At 43.4% G+C, this 24047-nt stretch overlaps 1 protein-coding gene across 1 annotated transcript in view; it reads left to right on the forward strand.

The window, feature by feature from the left end:
* The first annotated feature begins 4062 nt into the window (after nt 1-4062).
* The window catches only part of TRPM6 (transient receptor potential cation channel subfamily M member 6), an 84010-nt gene continuing 64025 nt past the window's right edge, over nt 4063-24047 (forward strand). Inside the window, exons 1-12 of the mRNA XM_082241456.1 lie at nt 4063-4151; nt 10735-10814; nt 11743-11781; nt 12701-12881; nt 13497-13710; nt 15779-15903; nt 16872-17043; nt 18113-18287; nt 20102-20225; nt 20450-20522; nt 20647-20747; nt 20952-21086. Coding sequence (XP_082097582.1) covers nt 4113-4151; nt 10735-10814; nt 11743-11781; nt 12701-12881; nt 13497-13710; nt 15779-15903; nt 16872-17043; nt 18113-18287; nt 20102-20225; nt 20450-20522; nt 20647-20747; nt 20952-21086 — 1458 coding nt within the window. The 5' untranslated portion in view covers nt 4063-4112. The remainder of the gene's footprint in view (nt 4152-10734; nt 10815-11742; nt 11782-12700; nt 12882-13496; nt 13711-15778; nt 15904-16871; nt 17044-18112; nt 18288-20101; nt 20226-20449; nt 20523-20646; nt 20748-20951; nt 21087-24047) is intronic.

Consider the following 24047-nt stretch of genomic DNA (forward strand, 5'->3'; position numbering starts at 1 on the left):
AGAAAGCCACATTCTCAGAGCTCAGGCAATGCTGGATTTCGGCATCAATGTTGGCCCTTGTGGAAAGATAACTGAGTATCAGCAAATGGGAACCAGTGATCAGGGATGAAGCTCAGTGGTTCATTGTTTTCCATATCATTTAAAAGGTAATTGGGAAGTCTACTTGCTTGCACACCTTGTTTGGGAGTAGAAAAAAATTTCAGTGCCTCCTGAGACCCAATTTGAAATCCTTACTTTGCTTAGAATTAGTCTGCAAGATTTGCTGTGCCAGCGTATAATCATGTAAGGGTAGAGTGGAAATGCACATATCAGTTGTTATGTCAGTACAATGTCACACGGTAAAACATGATACTAATTCTGGCACCTGGCCAACACTGTATCAGTGACTTGTCCTAAGGTGCCCCCTGAAAGCCTCACCTTCTGTCTTTTTAATTGCTTTAGAACTGATTCGCTCCCTGAAACAATGCTTCACATTAAGTATACACTGTCAGTTTAGGTTGGCCCTGTAGAAGTTGTGCACTGCATACCAATTATATGTAAAGTGAACTTTCACTGGGATCATAAACACATAACACTTTAATGTGCAGTTTAGTGAGATAATTAGAGCTTTTTATTGCAGAATTGTATTTAAGGCCTTAATTCACCTGTTAAATGTGAACAGATTTCATGCCACTCTGCCTTGACTTCTACTGCAGAACATTCTCTGCGGCTGGGAGCTGTCACTCCAGGGCAGAGGGAAATAGATTGAGAAGGATGGCTTTGCATGGCCTTCTTGTTGTAGGCTCTAGGTTGTATCTTGGTGGGTGGTGCTCTTGCACCCATTGTCTTACCCTGTTATGCTGGTCATCAATGATGTACACTGCAGTGACAGGCTTTGCTTTTGTTTTAAAGTAAGTAAACATTGTAATATAATATGAAAGACAACTGGCAGACTTCAGTTTGGGATCTGCATCTTCCATGTCCTCATGAACTTTCAGCCTCATCTAATGTTCATGTGGAATCACGGGTTCTCTAGGTTTATTTTGATGAGCATAATAAAAATTGTTATCCTATGTTTGATTGAGGGAAGGGGCTGGCAGAAGGGGGGAGGTTACCCCATGAAGTGTAGGATAAGCTTCCTTAAGTAGTATTGTCCATTTACTAGCATTACTTCCATATTATGGGTTGCAAAAGTAGAATGTGGAAATCTATAGGAAGAAAGTAAGGCAGTATTTTGGGACGCGGGTGGCGCTGTGGGTTAAACCACAGAGCCTAAGACTTGCCGATCAGAAGGTCGGCAGTTCGAATCCTCGCGACGGGGTAAGCTCCCGTTGCTCGGTCCCTGCTCCTGCCAACCTAGCAGTTCGAAAGCACATCAAGTGCAAGTAGATAAATAGGTACCGCTCCGGCGGGAAGGTAAACGTTGTTTCCGTGCTCTGCTCTGGTTCGCCAGAAGCGGCTTAGTCATGCTGGCCACATGACCCAGAAGCTGTACACTGGCTCCCTCGGCCAATAAAGTAAGACGAGCACCGCAACCCCAGAGACGTCCGCAACTGGACCTAACGGTCGGGGTACCTTTACCTTTACCTTATCTGATTTAGTATTGTAACTTTTGTATGTTTTAAAGTAGGGTTATAATCCCCCCTTTTTTCTTTTTTAAACTACTTTGAGAATTTTTATAATCAAGCGGTGTATAAATCTTACTAAATAAACAAATAAAGTAGATAAATAAAGTAAGGGCTGTTTGCCAGAGTGCTCTTGAATGGGATCACGGGCATGAACTGGGTTATTCTGACCACGCTGTAACATACAATGCCTAATAAAAGCAACTAACTGAGTTGAGCATTCCTGGTGCTGTGTCCCTTTGTGTAAGGAAGAGGAGGGAGTGGGAGCAGGGAGCCTTTGCGGTGCCCCTTGATGCCCAACCATCTCCTGCAGAGTGGGGCAAACAGGCAGCTAGGCTGGGCCAAGATCCTCAGCAGAAATTCCTACAGGGCTCACTCCCCAAGTAAAACAATATGCAAATAACACCAACATTAGTTGTCTGAGAACATACTGTGCTTCATGGCAAGGTTAACTAATTTATATGTGCAAAAAAATTAAATTGCTTGTTGGGGACATTAATAACATTTTTTCTGGAAGAAAGAAAACCAGGTCCGACTGCCAGGGCTGTAGCTAGGGGTGGTGAGGTGGGCCCCCACCAGGGGTGCAGGCAGTGTACATAAGTATAAATATCTATTATTGCCTCATAAGAAATGGTTTTAAATAGAGGGTGAATTGAATGGGTGGGGGGTGGGGTTGGAGGAGAAGGAGAAAGGAGAGCTCATTTGTCTGTGGCCAGGGGGCTGAATATGGATGGTTCTGCCAGGGACACAAGATCGCCTAGCTATGGCTCTGCTGACTGCCTTAATAGCCAGCTCACTGGCTACTATTTTCACCCTAGGGTTTTTTGTTTTTTTAAAGAAAGCTTGGCATATAATGGTATTGGAATAATAATGCTCTTGGAATACAGTACTAATGCTTGTATTTGTACTGTAACCTTGTTTCCCCCCCCCCCCCCCCGTTCGGCAGTCAATTTCTGAACAATGCCTATTTATGTCCACACTTGTACAGACTTCAATTTAGTAAAATTAATTCCAGAGCTGTCTAAAATACATGCTATCCCTTGCTTATTGGTGTTTAATTAGTGTACTTCATCAAAAAGATTTAACTTCCGGTCTAGGTTCAGCTTTATGTCAATTGCTAAAACAAGTATGGTGTAAGATGGAAAGCCCAGACAATCAGTCTAGGGCAGTGTTTCCCAACTGGTGTTCCGCGGCACACAAGTGTGCCGTGAGATGTTGCCTGGTGTGCCGCGAGATGTTGCCTGGAGGGAGGCGGGCGAGGGCGTTTGCTTCCCGGAGGACTTGTGGGAAGCCGCCCCTTCCCTGGGCGACGCGCCGCCTCGCGACTCCAGAGTCAGTCCCGAGGGCTCTCGGAGGGACTCGCGAGCGACGGCGCGGCGGCTCCGGGGCGCGCTCAGCTGGGCCGCCACGCGCCCCCGCTGCAGCTGCCCGGCGTGGAGCGCGACGCGGAGCCGGCCGGGCTTGGAGGCGCCCAGGTAGGGGCGAGCCGGGCAGGGGCGGGGAGGTCTCGGTCTGCTGCGGGCGCAGGAGGGCGAGCGGGAGAGGGGGAGCCGTCGGGTCTCCTGGAAGGAAGCGAGGCGGCGGCTGAGGGGGATGCAGCCCCGTCCCCAGCAACAGGCGCTCCTCGAAGTGAGGCCACAAGTCGGGGCTCGGACAGGGCCTGGAAGCAGCGGCTCCGGCTCTTGGGAGCGGAGAAGGGGACTTCGAAAGCGGCCTGGAGGAGAAAAGCCCCGATGCAGCGAGAGCGGGGAGCGTGCTGCCTTGTCCAGGCCTCCTCGCTTTGTGCCGTCCGCTGCCGGGAGCAGGACACGGGGGCTCCTCGTTCGCATGCTTTCCTGGGTGATCGGTGAGGGTTAGGGTTAGGGTCCCTCAGTCCCTCGCTTTGCTGCCTCCCCCCCCCCAAAGCTTGGAGGTTCCCCGGCAAGGGGGAGGGGAAAAAATTGAAAACTTTCACTTTCGTGCGTCCCTCCCGGCGTGACGCTGCGCGCTGACGTCACGGGGCTGTAATGGTGGTGTGCTGCGAGATTTTTTTCATCAAACAAGTGTGCCTTTGCCCAAAAAAGGTTGGGAAACACTGGTCTAGGGATCATGTTAGGGCAAAACAAAGAGCACACCAGGGTTTGGTGCACATGACTGGTCTGCTTGTGGCACATATTTTATTTCCCTTCTGCGTTGGTGGTTCCTGAGGGCTGAAGATCAGATCCTGTATATGAAGTGATACGCCTATGTCTGAACTAGGCAACTTCAGACTGTAGGTGGTGGCTTGCATCTCTGTCCCCTTCCTGGCCACATGAAGAAAGCCACCAGATTTTCATGTGACGCAGTCTCAACCACTCTTTAGGAAGCACCTTGTGTTTTATCAGATATGCTCTTGTCTATATAACACACAAACCTGTGTCTAACACAGAGGCTCACAGAACTATTACTTCAGAGATGTGCCTTTTACAGAATATGGGGCATTTAGAAACGTTTGGAAAGACTAAATGAACTGGCAAGGGGAAAGATCACATGAAAATGCCTGTGATCCAAATCTCACAAGGGTTACAGGTGAGCGAGATTAATAAAATAAGAAAGGTAAAGAGATGTGAAAACCTTAACTGCACGGTAGTTACCTGCCTCGTGGAAGGAGGAGCAAAGAAAAGCGATTTGGGGGATTTTCACGGGGGTTGAAGGATCCAAGACTGCATTCTCCAGATGGGTCTGGAGTGGCTGGGAAAGGATAAGGTTGTTAGAGAGAGAGAGAGAGAGAGAGAGAATGTGGTAGGACAGTATTATTTTCAGTCTCTGTTTATTGTAGGCAGTACTGGTTGTGTTCTGCAATAGTTCATCTTCCGCCATAAACTATGTTATCGATCTCATTGTCTGTTGTGAAATTATGTATCTTACGTCATGATTATGTTCTGCTCCATTCATTTCAACACACACACACACACACACAGAGAGAGAGAGAGAGAGAGAGAGAGAGAGAGAGAGAGAGAGAGAATAGGTTGTGGGGGACTGTGAGTGCTTAAGTATTGTTCACAGGAGTGAATAATAATATTTGCTGGATTGATTTCTGTTCCCATATGTGTTTTCCTTGGAATTCATAGACATGTCTAGTGGGGGGGGGGGCGCTTTTGTTCAGTCTAAGATTCTCCCCCAATGGGCTCAGGCTTAGCTTGGCCACATCTGACTCCACTCTGGATTCCTTGGAAACCTTAGCATATGGTTCAAAAAATAGCAAAAGCTTTTCTTTTGGTAGATGCGGGGTTGTGCGTCTTACAACAAAGGATGTGACAAAGAGAACAAAGGGAAACAAAGGTAGGATGTCTAGCTGAGCAAAAAGGATTTCTTCTGCCACAGATACCCATGGAGCAAGCTTAGAAGAAAGTGACATGGCGCAGTCTTTTGGAAGTTTCCAAAAAACCTGAACAGACTAACGTGCCCATTTGCAAGACATTAATTTCCTGCTATGCATCTCTCTGTCAGACTGTAAAAGATTGGTAAAGAGGACATTACTTGTGCCCTTTGTCATGCCATGACACAATATAATTCTTCCACCAGAGAGTCATTGGGTACAATTTTTTTCTTACTTGTAAAAGATGTCAACACTTTCTCAGGATATTCAGACAATCCAATTACCAGGAGTAGGTGCTTGCAGGAGGATGCATCTTAATTACTATTTGGAAATTTGGGTGGTTGTGTTCCAGGAAAAGCTGTTCCGTGTCACCTCCCAAATTCTCTCGCCACAGAGGTGTCTATGGTGTCTTCATTGTAGTACTGCCTTTGTAATATGCTGAACACACACTTCTGTACCCTGGCCTTTGACAGCTGAGATGACCTACGCTGTATTTTTGGTATGTTAGGTATTGGGTTTACTTGCTTTCAAGTTGCATCATTGTTTTGTAGTAATCTTCCATGAGACTTAGTGGTGAAAGGCAGGTTAAGAAATCCTAAAATAAATGAAAACTAGATGAAAATGTGAACTTGCACTAGATATGGCAGAGATTTCTGGGATTAATTGGGCTAACATTTGGTTTCCATGGAGAAATTCCCCTGGTGTGAAGCACTAGAGTTCCCCCCGCAAAAGACTAAGTTTAATTTATAGTTTGCTTGAGCTGCCTCTGATCACACGCACTTGAGCTGTGATCTTTGTTCAGAGTGAAACAGAAATGCACGCGCAGAGTTCCAGTGGAACCCATATTCGTTGGGTTTTCTTCCAGGACTTCTCCAATTCACTGAGATTTTAACATAGTGTCTTAGTGTGTCTGAGTGCCTCACTTAACATAGTGTCTGAGTGCCTTACTCTATTCTTCCTTTTTCCTCATGTGTCAGTAATTTATTTAGACTGTCAGACTGCTGGCAGCATTTTGTGATTCATTCTGTGGTGTTTTCTGCAGGGCTTAATAATTCATACCTGTCTAATTTTAATAATGTAATGAGATGAGAGTTGGTCTCAAGGATCTCCCGCCACCCATTTACAACTCTGCTTGTGGGTCAAAGCGGTTGGGCAAGTTTAATGGGGCAGATTTCCTACTGTTGGGAAGATCTGATGCACTTGGCTGGTGAGCCTTTGCATCACTAAAGAAAGGGCGTGTTCATCTACCTCAGTTTCCCCCCATCTTGTGGTGCATGATGTCACCAAGCTGTTTGTGAAGAAGCTGCAGGTGTAGACAGGCACGGAGAGTGGTGGAGCTCTCAGACAGAAATCTGATCTTCCTGATGGCTTCCCTAGAAATCTGGTGTGGAGCAGTGAATTTGAGACACCTGTTGGAGTGAAGCAGTAGCAACACCTGCACTCAACCTGTATATAACGAATTATGTAATTGCAGAGCTGGAAGGGACCCCGATGGTAATGGAATCCTTCTTTGGAGCTTTTAAAGCAGAGGTTGGGTGGCCATCTGTCAAGTATGATCTAGATGAGATTTCTGCATTGCAGGGGGTTGGACTAGCAGCGCAGCGATCCCGCTTGTGTCCTGGCTTATGGGATAGCCGCACGCAGCCTCTCCCTGGCAGCGGGATGAAGGCTCCTGTTGCCTGGGAGAGGCTGCACGTGGCTAAGGCTCCCCCAAGAGCCGCGCTCCCTTTAACGAGCGCATGTAGCGTGTGTGCAGCTCTTTAAAGGGAGCGCTGAGCAGAGCCTCCTGCGTGCATTCGCTCCATAAGACTCACACACATTTCCCCTTACTTTTTAGGAGGGGAAAAGTGTATCTTATAGAGTGAAAAATATGGTATATCTCCCTTGCTCAGCACTTTATGTTGGATGGTGAGGGCTGGGCCATATGGTGTGCCTAGGAACACTGTGGCAGATGTGTTTTGCAGTGTTTTAATGGACCCCTAATTTTATATGTTATGTCTTTTTATTATTCGTTTTGCAAATCACTTTGGGATTTACTAAGTTCCTTACACAGTGGTACCTCGAGTTACAAATGCCTCAGGTTACAAACGCCTCTGGTTACAAGCTCCGCTAACCTGGAAGAGTTAAGTTGAGAACTTTGCCCCAGGATGAGAACGGAAATCATGTGCCGGCGGCACAGCAGCAGCAAGAGGCCCCATTAGTGAAAGCACACCTCTACTTAAGAACAGTTTGAGATTAAGAACGGACCTCCAGAACGAATTAAGTTCGTAACTAGAGGTATCACTGTATTTGCTAATCACCAACCAAAGTAGGGGGTACAGAGCCAGCCCTCCTGCTGCTTAGGTTTGGGACTAGGAGATGGCCTCAAACCTGAATCCTGTAGCCCAAAAGGGCACAGCAGGTATAAACTAGCAGCAAGGAAGAAAAATGCCTTCTGCTTCCCCTTTTGCCATCTCAGTTGGCCAGAGAAGCACCACAGGGCTCCTCTGACAGACTGGCTAGAATCCCAAACAGAAGCACTTTTAGGGACCAGGAGCTTGTGGCTGTCCATAAGAACGTACAGAGAGTCTGCCGAACCATCCTATTCTCACAGTGGCCAACCAGATGCCTGTGGGAAGCCAGCAGCAGGACTTGAGCAAAAGAGGTGTCTCCCCACAGTGGTTTCCAGTAACTGTTATTCAGAGGCCTTACTGCTTCCATCTTGCCGTATACTGTTGGCCCAAACTCTCATCATCACTGACCATTGGGCATGCTGGCTGGGGCTGATGGCAGTTGGAACCCAACACTTGGAGGGCCACAGATCCTCCATCCCTGACCTTTTAACGATAGTTTTCTGGTTGTTTCATGTAGTATTTGCAGGAGAGCCAGTGTGGCATAGTGGTTAGAGTGTTGGACTAGGACGTGGGCCATTGGGGTTCAAATCCCCCCTCACCCATGAAGCTCATTGAGAGACCTTGGGCCAGTTGCTCACTTTCAGTCTAGTCTACATCACAGGGTTGTTGTGAGGGTAAAATGGGGAGGAGGAGATTAAGTACAGTGGTACCTCGGGTTACATACGCTTCAGGTTACAGACTCCGCTAACCCAGAAATAGTGCTTCAGGTTAAGAACTTTGCTTCAGGATAACAACAGAAATCGGGCTCCAGCAGCGTGGCAGCAGCAGGAGACCCCATTAGCTAAAGTGGTGCTTCAGGTTAAGAACAGTTTCAGGTTAAGTACGGACCTCCGGAACGAATTAAGTACTTAACCTGAGGTACCACTGTACACCATCTTCAGCTCCTTGGAAGAAAGATGGGATGTAAATGTAAATAATGCTAATGCAACCTTCATTGGTCATCCACACCATCAAGAAGTGCATCAGGCATATGATAAAGTGCAGTGGTTTTTTTCTGGATTGCAGGGTAATGCTTATAGAGACAGGCCTATGGCAATCAGACTAATTCAAGTCTTGATATCGGGCACAGCAGTGTTATAAGTGGGGCGGGGGGGGAGTACTTTGCTGTTGCGTGTGAGCATAACTTACACCCAGATCAGGCACGCAGCCAAGGCTTTCCACATCCCTTGACTGATTTTTACTAAGTAGTTCATGAGTTGTCTAAATACATGGGGTTTACAAAACCGCTTATAAAATATTTGTTGAAATAATTCAAGACTTCTCTGAACCTCTTGTCCCCTTCTCACCCTGAGCTTCCACTCACACTCTGCCGGTTTCCCTGAAACAGAGTTGAAGTGCAGTAGGCAAATCTAAGCATCTAGATCATGAACCAAGACCATAAAACCTGAAAGTTGGCCTATTTTTATTTAGATTAGTTTGGCTTTTGTTGTAAACAAATCTCTTGGAAGTGTTCAGCACATACTGTGCCCTCTATGCACTGGATGCAAAAAATTCAGGAAGAAGGAGTTAGATAAATTTGCTATAAATTGCTGCGGTGTTTTGCGGGCTTAATCTGAAACCAAGCTGGATTTGGGTTGGTGTCTCTGGTAATTTCTCTCTCTTACATCATGGATGTTGGCAAATTGGATTTTTAAAAGGCAAAATAATATTAGAATTTGAGTTGTCAGAGATGCACAAGGGAAAATATTTCAATGCTCAAGAACCTGGCAAAGTCTTTTATTAACACTATTGCCTAAGGGTAAAGGTAAAGGTAAAGGACCCCTGGACAGTTAAGTCCAGTCAGAGGCAACTATGGGGTTGTGGTGCTCATCTCGCTTTCAGGCCGAAGGAGCCAGCGTTTGTCCACAGACAGCTTTCCAGCTCATGTGGCCAGCATGACTAAACTGCTACTAGCACACACAGGATCATGACAGAAACCAGAGCGCACAGAAACACAGTTTACCTTTCCACTGCAGTGGTACCTGTTTATCTAACCTAGCTTTCGAACTGCTAGGTTGGCAGGAGCTGGGACAGAGCAACGGGAGCTCATCCTGTTGTGGGGATTCGAACCACTGACCTTCTGATCAGCAAGCCCAAGTGGCTCAGTGGTTTAGTCCACAGCACCACCTGTGTCCCTTTTACCTTACTGTTGCCAATGCAAGTCTGTCATGGCCTTTGGCTAGAACAATAAACTTACAAACTGATATTTAGAATGCTGATGTGTTTTTAGTTTATTGCTAGCTTATACTTTTTCTGAATGTTTTTAAAAAACTAATAAACTTGCAGTTTTATTCCTTTGTAAACTGTGTTGAGGTTTTCTACAACCAACCAGTCTATAAATTTTCTGAAATAAACAAATGCCTGTCATGGTTTGGTGAAGAATGGAATATAGGAGCCCCTGGTCCACTTCGCTCTTCACTGGCTGGGCTTCAGACAGACTCAGTGGCGTAGCGTGGGTTGTCAGCACCCGGGGCAAGGCAAGTAATTTGCGCCCCCTAACCCGTGGATTTACGCCCCCTAACCCTAACCCCCAGATGTTGCGCCCGGTGCGGCCGCCCCCCCCTGCACCCCCACGCTACGCCACTGGACAGACTTCTCTCCCAGGCCTTCCTGGAGATGCTGGGGACTGAACCCACTGCACTGTGGCCCTTCCCCAGTCCAATTGTATGGAACTATCTGCATATTTGTGTCATTTGCCTCACTTTTCAGACACTCGGCAATATTTCAGTGGGTCCTATGGAGCTTTCAGGTGACCTAGCAGCCCTACAGGTGGGGCATGGCTCAAAGGTGTGTGTCAGGGGTTCCTTGAATTTTTAAATGATTTTTTAAAGCTATCTGGATTATAAAGTTATTCCCCATAGTAGGCAGAGGGTAATATTGAACTTTCATTCATTTTCAAGAATTCCACCTGTTGATAGAGTAGAATTTCTCTGATAAGTTTCTCTCCGTGATTGTCATTACTAAATTGGAACCAAAGGTTTTTAATCTTTTAAATAAAACACATGACCACTATTAAGTGATAGCCAGCACCATCTGTTCATTGTACAAATGTAAAATAGCTGCCAGGTATTAATATTGTGTCAAGCAAGTGGAGATGAGTTCTGTCAGTTCAGCATTTCTTCCTTATCTCACTCAATTCATCTGCTGTGAGCTTTCTTCCTATCTCTAGGCATGGGTTAGTGTGAGTGAATTCTAAACGCTAGAGTTTAGGTCAGCACAGATTAATCTGCAATGTTCTGAGATAAGGAAGGAAATAATTGTGCAAACTGATCTCATGCACAATATTAATGCCAGCTGTGTTCAGTCCTACAACATGTGCTAATAGCTACACATAGGTATCTCCTATGTGCGGTACTAGTTATTGCAGATAATTATTTTTGCCTCCCAAAGTATCTGTTTGAGGTTTAATATTTCTTTTCAGTCCCAGAAAACTTGGATTGAAGGTGTCTTCTGTAAAAGAGAGTGTGCAAAAATCGTGCCAAGTTCCAAAGATCATCACAGGTACTTTGTTTTGCTTTGTTTTGGTTGAATTGTACAAACAACAAGAAGATAAAAATACAATTAAAAACTTCTAATTCACTCTTTAACAATGTTGGTTTTCCTTGAATAAATATAGGCCCTTCTAGCTGCTACAAATATGACCATAATCTAGTTAACTTCAGCCATATTTTCATTATGAATTTGAGGCTCTATATCATGTTTCCCTTAAAATGGCAGTCATACTTTGTACAGTATCATTTATTTGTTTTCTGACATGTTTATCCTACCTTTCTTCCATCATGGAACCCTCTCTGACAGAGCCAGTCCTGCTCAGCTGCAGTTAGCTGTTGGCCTCATGTGGCTTCAAACATTTATACACGGCACTGCAGGCAACATATTTCCAGCGTGGAACCCACAACCCATGAGTATCATAAGAACCACCCAGAGAGGGGCTGCGACCCCTGCCCAGTCTGCTCACCGCCCCCCCGCCCCCGCCTAGCAATGCCTTTGCCACCCCTCCTTCCCACACACCTGGCCAACTTCCTCTCCCTTTACACCTTACCCAGTTTCACCCAGTCAATTATTTGACTGCTTTGAAATATACAATACAGGTGATTTTGACAGGGATAGATGTAGTATTGATTATTAATTATTTAAATCAGTGTAGCATGCATATTTAGGAAGTCAAAGTTAGAAACAGTGGCTCTGTTTGTTTGTTTTTTTACTAACCTTGAAGTTGTTCTTGAGCCATTACATTTTTGCATTTGAACCTTTTAGTAAGTGACAATGTTGTCCAGGTGAGACATTGTGTAAAAAGTGTTAGTCAGGTTTTTTGTGACAGTGGTGCAATGAAACGCTTCAGATGAATGGTCTGCCTTTTTTAAGCCTAACTTTTTTTTTTTACAAATGTAACTATACAACATACTGCTGTTTTTAACTTCTTTTTCAGATGTCCCGCAAGATGCCAAGTGTGCCAGAACTTAATTCGGTAAGACCTCATACGATTTGGGACTGTATTTTTTAAAATAAAGAATGGGTGTGAAATATTCCTAACCAAGGATGTGTCCCCTACTAATATAAATGGCTGACTGCATTTCAGTCAGCTGCTGGAGGATTTACGGTACTAGAAATCCTGCTGCGGTCAATAAACTAGATGTGGCATCCAGAGACTTCCATGCACAGCTGGTGCCTCCTGTTGGATATGGGAAGACAAAGAAACAAAAAGAGAGTGCAAGCAGGGAGCTATGCCTGCATATTAGAGAAAGTTTGGTGTGGAGGGATAAAACATTGGTGCTTCCAGGTGGAGGCTGTATGTTGCAAACCATAGCTTAGTGCTAGAGCATCAGGTGTGCATTTAGAATGTCCCAGGTTTAATCCCCAGTATCTTCTGGTCAAATTGGGAGAGACACCGACCTGAAACTCCTCCTCCAGAGGTCCTGATTCCAATGGAATATCCTCACACCTGCTATAAACACTTAAAAATAACAGGAGGATATATTATTCACATCTAGTTATATTGTTCACCTGTCCTTCATAACAAAACAGCTGTGAAAAGCTGCAGGCATCCAGATTATGCTATTCTATGCATATATATTTGAAAAATTGCCATATTTTCTCTGTCTTATCCTTCCATTCAATCTGAGTTTTCCAGTTAGAAATCTCTGGATTGATAATTTAAGATGTTAACAAGAGCCTTAACCTGCAATTTGCTTATAATTTTAAGAAGATATTCGTACAGTGCAAGGTGTTTGGGTCGTTCAGCATTTCTGTAAAACTTGAGAAATGTCTTACAGCATTCTAGTACAATGCATTAATGTGAGCTAGTCACTGTTTATATGTAGTAGTTCAGAAATGCATTTAATTAATTTATGCCAATGTTATGAGGTTTTTTTGGTCTTTTTTAAAAGGTGTTGTTGTGGACGGCTAATTGGTGACCATCCTGGGATTGATTGCTGCTGGCCCATCTGTCGGTCTGCACAAGAAGCAGAGAACAGGGAATGGTGTGTCCAAAGGGACACAAAGACAAGTCCAACGGATGCATTTGGTACTATTAATTTTCAAGACAGTGATCACACTTACCATGCCAAGGTGCGTACACACTTTGAAACAGAGCTGCAATAAAATAACTTTCTCAGTTAGTTAGCATAAAAACAAGCAATAGTGCTAAACATAAAACTGCTGGTGTTAGATAAAAATCCAGTATAAGTTGGTATGAGTTTGTTCCATGCCATCTCATAATTTGATGACTACAATATCAAGAGATATCATGCATGTGTCTAAAAGATCAAGTACCACCATCCCATATAATAGAGTGCTTCTGACAACTTCCATCATCTCTGGCATAATACTTTTGAAATTAAAGGAGTGAACATATTCACCTCTGAATGATGAGACAAAAAGATAAACACACATGAGTTACTCAGCTATATATTAAGTGATAGTGTACTTTAATTCCTCACCATAATCAATGGATTTCTGTTCCTCTGTTTGAAAGGAACATTATGCTAACCTGTTAGGTTTGTGTGTATGTGTTTCACTGTGATGATTTTGAAAACAGGCCAATTTAAAAAGCTGGAAATGTTTAAACTATTAGAGCTTTCAGCAAATTGAAGTGGTTAGGACTAAGATGATATCTTCTCCCTATAAAATATATGCTACCTTTTCTCTCTGCGTAATTCTAACAACTACAGTGTATTTTTTCAGTATATTAGAACTTCTTATGATACCAAGGTGGACCAGTTGTTGCAACTCATGGTGAAAGAATGGCAGATGGAATTGCCCAAACTGGTCATTTCTGTTCATGGTGGCATCCAGAACTTCAAACTTCCATCTAAACTTAAGCAGCTTTTGAGCAAAGGCTTGGTCAAAGCTGCTGAGACCACAGGAGCATGGATACTAACAGAAGGCATCAACACTGGTACAGTAAACTCTTTTGAAATGTAATGTTCTCTCTGAGGAACATAGAAACACAGAAAATTGCCTTATACTGAGTCGGGCCTTAGAATTGTCTAGATTATTGAGGATTTCAGGTAGGATTTCCCCCCATTCTGCATGAAGATGCCAAGAATTATGCCTGGATCCTTTGTATGCAGAGCATATGCTCTACCACTGAGTTAGGCCTCCTCTCATAGCTTTGGTTTCTTAGATGACAGGCAGTTTGTGGCTGGTTAGCTTCTTAGAGCTGCCTGTGTGCAGTTTGACCCTTCTGTGCCTTGGTCATAGGGAATATTTGGATCTGTGTAGTTTGTTATGGTTTCTGGGAATTTTGCTTTCTGAGGGGGTCTCCTGACAACCTGTGATCTTACTATATAAATTTAATAAATTTAATAAATTTAATAAATTTAATAAATAATCACGATATAATAATAACTCTCAGCACCCTTAACAAACTACAGTTCACAAAATTATTAGGGGGAAGCCATGACTGTTAATAGTGTAAGTGTATAGTGTGGATGTAATAACTATGTGGTTGAAAAATATTGTGTTATTCAAGAAATACAGTTCACAATTTTGTGGAGAAGTCCCACAAATGCAACATTTTTCCATGGTACTGTAGTTGTATGTAACTCCACCATGTTCTTAGGCTATGATCTACCGGTATTTCCTTTTTGCAGTTTGGATGTGATGTACATTTCTTACTTATTTCTGTCAGTTTGCATTTCTTGGTACAGAAAGTATTGATCTGTTGTTTAGAGCAGTGTTTCCCAACCTTTTTTGGGCAAAGGCACACTTGTTTCATGAAAAAAATCTCGCGGCACATCCGCTCCGGCCCTAAATAGGGCAAGCCACGCCCCCTCCAGCCAGCTGATTGGCTGGCCAGGAGGCGTGGCCGGATGGGATTCCCCTGCTCTCGCGGGGGCTGAGATGGGATTCCCCGCTCATGTGGGGGCGGATGGGATTCGCTCGCTCGCCGCCCCGCGTGTGCTCGCCGAGCATGCGCAGGCCCAGTAGCGAGCGGCGATGGGGCTAGCCGGAGAAGAGAGGGCGAGCCCCCTCCGCTCCGGCCCTAAATAGGGCAAGCCACGCCCCCTCCAGCCAGCCGATTGGCTGGCCAGGAGGCGTGGCCGGATGGGATTCCCCTGCTCTCGCGGGGGCTGAGATGGGATTCCCCGCTCACGTGGGGGCGGATGGGATTCCCCGCTCACGTGGGGAAGGGCGTGATGCCCGCAACCCCACCTCCTGGGGCAGGCCCGGAAGTGCAGGCCCAGTAGCGAGCGGCGATGGGATGTGGGAGCTCGCTCGCTCGCCGCCCCGCGTGTGCTCGCCGCCGCTGCCGCGCCTCTCACCGCCCGATTCGCCTGCCTCCCTCCCACGGAACACAAGGCAACGTTCCACGGCACACTAGTGTGCCGCGGAACACGGGTTGGGAAACACTGGTTTAGAGATCTTTCCTATTCTAATTAATTCAAGAGGGTTCTGGAAGCTTCTCTGTTGCAAAGAAACAAGCAGAAAGTTCCTGATTGGGTTATTCCTTCAGAGAAGCTGAGTACAGCTGGCTTAAACTGGTTTTGTTACCTCTTCTGACAAGGTCATGCTGACTATAAGAGTAAGGCCAGAAGGAGCCCGGGTTTTACTCTCTTTCTGTCTTTTCTTCTGGTGTGGTGTTTTGTATATGCTGTTAAGTTTTGGTCTTATTATAAGTTATTGTAAGTTTAAGTCTGCTGCAACTGGACTTCTTATGGACGGTGTCAATTTGTGACCATTATGCTCATTTGCCTTCAGTAGCAGTAAAGCTCTGCTGGATGAAATACAATTGCCTCTGGTCTATTGTTTGGGAATCCCACAACGTGTTTAAGTTTTTAACCTGCTAACTATACACTGGAGTTCTGCTCTGGATCAATACTGAGTAGAATCCATGACAATTTCATGTCTAGACCGCCTTTCATCTAAGTAGATCACAAGGCAATGCACAAAGAATTGTATGCTGTGAGGGCAAGAGGCCAAATGTTTTGTAATATTAATGATGATGGTGATAATATTTCTAGGTGTGTCTAAGCATGTGGGAGATGCCTTGAAACTCCATGCCTCTCAGTACTTAAGAAAGATCTTGGCTGTTGGAATCCCCCCTTGGGGTATCATTGAGAACCAGAGGGACCTCATTGGAAAAGATGTGAGTTAATGAATGCTCTTGGTTTTCTTGTTTTAAGTGCACTCTTTTCCTCATTCCCAAAGCCTGCATAGTAGGGGTTTGCCTGTAGGGAAGAGCTCTTTCGCGTGTACAAACTTGCATCTCCAGCAAAAAGGGTGCTTTATGCAATTATTCTTGTGGAACTTGCCATCAGATGCAAGTATGTAATTTATGCAATGCTGATATATATGGATATTAGTGGCAATGGGATAGAAACTATTGTATGGATTACCTCATATCTAAGGTGCTTCCAAGATGGGTGTTTATTGTGGAAATCTAAGCAATTTTTTCACAGTATCTATATGATGACATAAGCATCAAAATGCCAACCTATATTCCTCCTCCCATTTCATCTAGACTGACCCACTTTTACTCATTGTAGACCCATTGAAATTAATTGACCTAACTTAATCATTCTTATTAATTCCAGTGAGTCTACTCTGAGCAAAAGGTAGTTAAATACCACCCATAACCCTGTTGTACTTCAGGAAGGGTACTATAATTCTGCTATTTGGAGACTGGATTGGTGCTGATGTAAAAGCAGTGCTCTTTTTCTAAAAAAAAATATTTAGGGGTACTCTCATTTTCCTACTCATATTGAAATACTCCACCTCAGTGAGGCCAAACTTAGATTCACAAAATGTTTAGGGGTGTGCGTACCCCCAGAAAAAAGTACTGTGTAAAAGAATGTTGTTTTTAAAATAGCAGTGACTAAGGACCTCAGGTCTTCTGCCTTATAGAATATCTATGAGTACAAGGATTATTAGAGAATACTATGCAAATATACCAAGAGCTGATGCCATGACTTCTTGTGAAATAAAGCAAATTATTTCTCTATTAGGCAATAAAAATGTCTAAATCAGGCAGATGTCCCGCCCTCTTCCCAAATGAGAATGCTATAGTATTTTGGTGGGGCTGTTTTGTTTTGCTTTTACCTGGATTCTCCTCAGGTAGTGTGCCTGTATCAGACCCTGAGCAACCCTCTCAGCAAGCTGAGCACCCTGAACAGCATGCATTCCCATTTCATACTGGCTGATGATGGCACCGTGGGCAAATATGGCAATGAGATGAAACTCAGGAGGAATCTAGAAAAATACCTGTCACTCCAGAAAATACACTCTAGTAAGTTCTCCTTGTTCTGGGTTCACTTTGTAAGAAGCTTCTTATCTGAGGCACCACTGATAGCTGGCTTTGCACTAAGAGAAGAGAAGTACCTTCTCATGGATAGCAGCATGTCATGTTTTCCCTACAGGAAATTGGTGCTTGGAACATACAGTGGTGCCTCGCAAGACGAAATTAATCCGTTCCTCGAGTCTCTTCGTTCCTATTAGCGGCTTAGCGGATTAGCACTATTAGCGGTTTAGAGACTATTAAAGGCTTAGCGGCTATTAAAGGCTTAGCGGCTATTAATGGATTAGCGGATTAGCAGCTAAAAGGCTATTAGCGGCTTAGAAAAAGGGGGGGGGAGCAGAAAAAATTGGAACACTTGCAAGACGTTTTCGTCTTGCAAAGCAAGCCCATAGGGAAAATCGTCTTGCGAAGCAGCTCAAAAACGGAAAACCCTTTCGTCTAGCGGGTTTTCCGTCTTGCGAGGCATTCGTCTTGCGAGGTACCACTGTATCTTAAATCTCTTTTACAAATCTTTAGGGAGGAGCACAGTGGAAGCTTTTTGCACTGTCATTCAGTATGATTTGCTGTGACCATTGACCATGGTGTATTGTGATATGTGAATGTTGCCAATTAAAATTAAAGTTAAAAAATAAGGCTTAATCAATTAGCAATTGTTTTGCTAGATTTTCTTATGTCCCGATTCATTGAGTAGTACATTTTTATTAAAAAAATAATACTGCAGTTTTAATACTTAGTTCCAGCCACCTGTAGCTTTTAGAATATATCATTTCTTCTTTGTCACACTTCCATCTTCTAAGTTCTCCTGCTAAAAAGGAAAAACTAATAATGCTTTTTGCTTCAGAATTATTAATGTTTTACTCACATGCATGTTCATACAAATTTAATCAGTGAAATTAATAATGGAGTAAAACATTATTTCATTGACTATTAAAAAACAAAACCAGCAATAGCCCTACTTTTTGTCTTGTGATTTTTAAAAATCTTGATGGGTACAAAAGTGGGTTATTATATGCACTGTGGATCTCTGCCCTGTTAACATTTTCGATGTGGTTTGAAATAGGAATGGGACAAGGAGTGCCCCTAGTTGGGCTGCTGGTGGAAGGTGGTCCAAATGAGATCCTGACTGTGTGGGAATATGTGAGGGACAAGCCGGCTGTCCCTGTAGTAGTTTATGAGGGAACTGGGCGAGCGGCCGACCTTCTCGCTTTCACCCATAAGCACACAGCAGACATGACGTGAGTACTTGCGGCTTGCAGCATTTACTTGCACCTGCCACTTTAAAGATGCCTTTAATCAAACAAGGCTATAGCTAAGAAATCTTGGTGTTTTTTAAAAAACGAAAAAACATGGTTTAATAAGATTGTCTCTGAACCTCGTTGAGTGTCAGGTGAGCATCTCAACTTCTCACTCTGGAGAAAGGAAAGAAGAATTGCTCAGCCTTTTTCTAGGCCTTTTCCCAGGACCTTTCTGGTGCTTCTGCTGGTCCTTTCATCTGCTGTAGCATAGTATTCTACTAAATTTTACTCAGGCTAGACCCATTTAAATTAATGGCCCTAACTTAGTCATGTTAATTAATTTCAATCGGTCTTCTCTGAGTAAAACTCACTGGATAACACCTGTTATCTCTTTATCATACCTACCCAATTTGCTTCCTGTACTGCTAGCTAGTCACTTTCTTATTTTATTTATTGACTGATGGGGAGTACTGGGAATATGTACTTGGCAAATGATGAAGCTTCTGGTCACCACCGTTTTCTTTTTTGTGTCCTCACAGGCTGGTTCTAGAGAAGTAGCTGAAGTGGTGCAATTGATAGTGAAACTGGGATGGTGGTCAAACTATGATTCTGATGCTCTACAAGTGTTGTAGGCTACATATTCTGAATAGCCCTATTTTTCAAGATTTAACTGTCTAATACTTCCAGCCCAGTTTCACCAACTTCAGCATATTTCTTACCATTCAGAAATGTTTCTCTTAACCTAGATGGGACATTTTCACTGTTGAAATTGTACTGCTCATATTAACGTTTGACAGTACTATCTATAAGCCATTATTCTAAACCACTGAGCCTCTTGGGCTTGCCGATCAGAAGGTCAGCGGTTTGAATCCCCGCAACGGGGTGAGCTCCCATTGCTCAGTCCCAGCTCCTGCCAACCTAGCAGTTCGAAAGCACGTCAAAGTGCAAGTAGATAAATAGGTACTGCTCCAGCGGGAAGGTAAATTGCATTTCCGTGCGCTGCTCTGGTTTCGCCAGAAATGTCTTAGTCATGCTGGCCACATGACATGGAAAAACTGTCTGCGGACAAACGCCGGCTCCCTCGGCCTGTAAAGCGAGATGAGTGCCGCAACCCCAGAGTCGTCTGCAACTGGACTTAACTGTCAGGGGTCCTTTACCTTTACCTTTTTTTATTCTTTTGGTGCTTTTACAGTGGAAATCTGGCAGCCCATCATCCAGATCAACCACTAGTTGACCCATCATTGCCTTGGGTTCATCCTATGGGTCCTTTTAAACTCTTCTTCCTCCACAAACTATGCATATGTCAACAACAGTAAGTGGGACAGAGGCAACATGCGTAATTTGGTCATCAGCCAAACTAGTTGCCAATCACGGTTGTACAGTGCTGATTGACTGTTACTTAGGTGGAATGCCTATAACCAACTAAGTATGTGTAAAGTAACCATTCTAAATTGAACCCTTTATTCTTTTTGTGGACATGCCTTGACTTCAGTTGTTTAGGGGTGATGTTTCAGTCACTATATAGTGCAAGGGTAGACTCAGTGATGCCCTCCATATTTTGGTGGACTCCAGCTCCCATAATCCCTGACCATTGTCCAACAGGTTGGTGCTGATGGGAGTTGTAGTCCAATAACATATGAAGGGCACATACATTGGCTGCCCTTGTGCAGGGGACAAGCGGTACAAATAAAGAGATGGGGGAAGCTTTTTGTGTTACAAATTTGTTGAAAAATATTTACAGTAGTACAGTAACAGACAATAAGTATCTATTGGTGAAATAATAATTATCTTTTGTACATACGTTTCTTTCTCAGGAATTTGAGCCCTCAGCTTAAGGAAGAGATATTATTAATGATTCAGAACACCTTCAGTTTGGGGCAGAAACAGTCCCACCACTTATTTAAAATGTTAATGGAGTGCATGGAACACAGGGATTCTGTAAGTATGATAAATTCATGAAATTCTTTTCATTAATCTCATTCTCTAGAGTGCCATTGAATTTTGACTTGGGTTCAGAAGCTGTTCCACTAAATTAATCATGTTTAGAAAAATGATTGCAGGTCACAGTTTACTGCCTATCCTTTGCCCACCATGTGCAATAGTCCTGAATTGTCTGGTGGTTTTCTCTCTTCTCTCAGTAAAATGTTTTGTTATTTTGACAGATAACCATATTTGATGCCGAGTCAGATGAGCATCAGGACATTGATTTGGCAATCCTGACTGCACTCTTAAAAGGTACATTCATATAATAATTTCTGCCTCTTTCTTCAAAGTCATAGCAATGCATAAGAATTACTTTTGAAGTAGAAGAGGAAAAACATTTTGTATAAAATCTAAAAGAATAATTTCCTTTTTGTAGGAACAAATATGTCTGCTCCAGATCAGCTAAATCTGGCACTGGCCTGGAACAGACTGGACATTGCTAAGAAGCATATATTGATTTATGGACAGCACTGGAAGGTAGTTTTCCCATTTATTTTCCACACATTATGGACAAACATTTACAGTTGTGCTATCTGTACTTATTTGTCTTATTGTGTTTAAGGAGAATATTGGAGTTTACTCACCAGCATTGAAATGCAAATAACTCCGAGAAATTGCAAAAGTTATGAAGAAAACAATTATTTCTCCCCCTTTCTTTACATTTTCTGCACTTGTTTGAAGGTTGGGTCCCTGGAACAAGCAATGCTTGATGCTCTGGTGATGGATCGGGTAGAATTTGTGAAGTTGCTAATAGAACATGGAGTGAATCTGCACCGTTTTCTTACCATAACCCGATTGGAAGAACTGTACAATACTGTGAGTGCCTGGAATTCCAATGCTGAATACATTTTGCTTAAATATGTATCTACTTTGCTAATATTCAGAGGTAGTTCCAATGGAACAATAGGTCGATTCTGCATTTTTGCATGGATGTTTGAACTTGTAGCATAGAATCCAAAAAGCTGTTATAAGTATGCCTAGGTGCCCCCCCCGAACTCATTGCATAGTTCTGGTCATAGGTCTTGGTGAGTGGCTGTTGCGTAGGTGCATGTCTCGTTGTATATGCTCCTGCAGAACTGCCTGTCAGGATGGCTTTATCCTAGATGGATGAATGGTCAGATGAATCAAGCTACAAAGTAACGTCATCTTCTGTTCTTCCTCTTTTATCTGTTGATCTATTTGTTTCATTGAAAATAGAGCAGATAATGTTGTTTTCGTTTTGTTATTCAAGACTGTTTGCAGCTTACTTCATCATCACAGCAGAGGCCTTGCTGTGCATATGCGGAGGCTTCCGCAACAATGAATCATTCAGAATCTGCTCCCCATCACATCCCTCATAAAACTGGGACACCTGAAATCTAAAATGGATGTCAGTATACATTCTGAAAGTTTGGAATGATACAGATTTCGGATGGGGACAGATCTGAGTGCACCAAACATATTCCAGAACAGTTTGGGAATTTAAGCCTATTAGCGTAATGTAGTATTCTACAGTATATTAAAAATAAATAACCCTTCAGTGCCTTGGTCCTTGGGTTTTGCTCTTTTGGATGTATTGGATGCATTGTGAAAAAGTGCTTTTCCTTCCACAAGTGTAACACTAACTAGACAATCTGTTTAATTTTCTATTAGAGGAATGGCAGAAAATGTAAAGGGCAGGTTGCAATGCCCCAAAGGCCAGTTTAAAATCTATGAGGGAGGCAGGCAGGATAAGACAGCGAGGATAAAAGAGATTTCCTCTTGTAGTCTCACAGCCTCCACCTCTTGCCCAATCTATATAAACCAAAAAGGAAGCAGTTTAGCAGGCAGGAGGCTCATTTGAAGATAGTGATTGTGAGGCATCAGGCATAAGACTGCATTTTATTAATGTTTGATCAGGACTTGTATATTAAAGAGAGAGCTCAGATTTTCAAAAGTTTCAAGCCAGGCAGAAGACCAGCAGTTTACAACCTTGGTAATGTTTATCCTCCTAGACAAGGGCCCCTTTGATTGATAGCAGAAAACAATTCTCAAAGTCGTAAAAGCTGAAATTACAGACTGAATGAGGACACTGACCCTACATGTTACAGAAGATAAAAAAAGGCAGAAATAAATATAATTAGGAATGAGTAAATAGTAAAATAATGCCAATGTGCCTCCCAGTAAAATGAGCCAGATCTTCTTTCTAAGGTTAAAAGGCCAAGACCAAATGGGGAAGCATCTAGCTGGCAAGTCTTTTTTTCTAATGGGAAAAGCAGCTGGCTGAAGGAGGGGTTGTAAACTGGAGAGGCTTCTTTTGAAGCTGTTTTTTTACTGAGTTCCTTTTTACTTTACAAAGGCCTTATTCCTTTTAAAAGGCTACCTATGTTATGTATTAAATATATTGTCTTAAATGTAATTATGCAAAGGATTTAAGAAATGCTAGATTTCATATAGTTCTAAGAGTTGTATTTTGAAATTAAGTCAGCCACCAGTCTTGCCCCCCTTGCTAGACAAGAGACGCCGTCCTGAGCAGTCCTGATATATTAGTTGTCAGACATTTGTTTAGAAACCTTCAAATGAAGGAGATCTTTCAATGTTGATGTGAAACTCAAGATCCTTGACATATGTTTAAGATAAAAATTTAAGATTAACCATTTGTTTTAGAAGGCAATAGGGCAAGGAGGGCAAGAGGTGAGCTGGTAATTAAGATGCCTTGTTGAGACACATGTAAGATATATTACTACTTATTTGTCATTTATAGATGTAACAATATATAGCTCTTTGTGTTCCATATAAGGACAGGAGGATATGGGTGTATCTTTTTGTGATTGGTTCTAGCAATCAGCCAATAGGAATTTCAACCAGGCTGATTGGACAGAGGCAGCCACAGGAGGAGCAAAGGGGGCTGGATTAAGGGAATATAAGTGCTGGCCATAATGGCAGGAGCAGGCCAGAGCTTGGTAACCATATACCACTGTGCCTCTCATTTATTTGTCTGACAAATAAATAATTATTTTAATTTCTCTATTGCTGCGTTGAATATTTCATTCCAGCTAAGCGTTAACCACAAGCAGGGTGCTACATTTTATGGTGCCTGCGACTCGGATAAGTGGTCTGCTGGAACGCAGCCCCTTCGCCCTACTGGGCAGGGTACAAGAGAGAGGACCACTCACTGCCTACCCAGCGCGCACTGGAAAGTTTTTTTCCAGGGGAACGCAGAAGTCTCATCTGTCTGATACCCTGCTCACTGGCGGCGACGGACCGGGGGGAAACGGAACCAACCAAGGGTAAGTGCACAAAGGGATTTTTGGCCCTCCAATTAATTGGGAGGAAGAGAAGTCTTGATCAAACTTCTGCGTCTCAGTAAGTGGGAACTGAGTACGCTAGGTGGTTGGGTATATCAGATGGTGGTCTGGTGGGGGAAAAGGGAAGAATGGGAGGTAGCGTGTGGTGAAGTATCTAGCGCATTGTATGTGTGAGAAAGTACAGAGCAATCTGTAGCTGACCTGAGTGTGGAGTGGGCAGTACTTCGGTTCCTGGTAAGGCGACTTCACCAGGCAAGGAAACCCACGAAGCGTGTGTGTGAGTGACTGAGTGGATACTTCACAGGGCCATACAATGGGAGTTGGGGGTTCAAAGGGGGGAAATACACCTCTTGAATGCATGTTAAATAATTTTAAGAAAGCCTTCTCAGGGGCATATGGAGTCAAAATGACGCCAGAGCGCCTGAGAACGTTATGTGAATTAGAGTGGCCGAAGCAAAATACTGAATGGCCATCTCAAGGAACCTTTGATATAAATTTAGTAAGCAAACTT

The sequence above is a fragment of the Podarcis vaucheri genome (assembly GCF_965113315.1).
Source record: "Podarcis vaucheri genome assembly, chromosome: 11".
NCBI classification, from domain to species: domain Eukaryota; kingdom Metazoa; phylum Chordata; class Lepidosauria; order Squamata; family Lacertidae; genus Podarcis; species Podarcis vaucheri.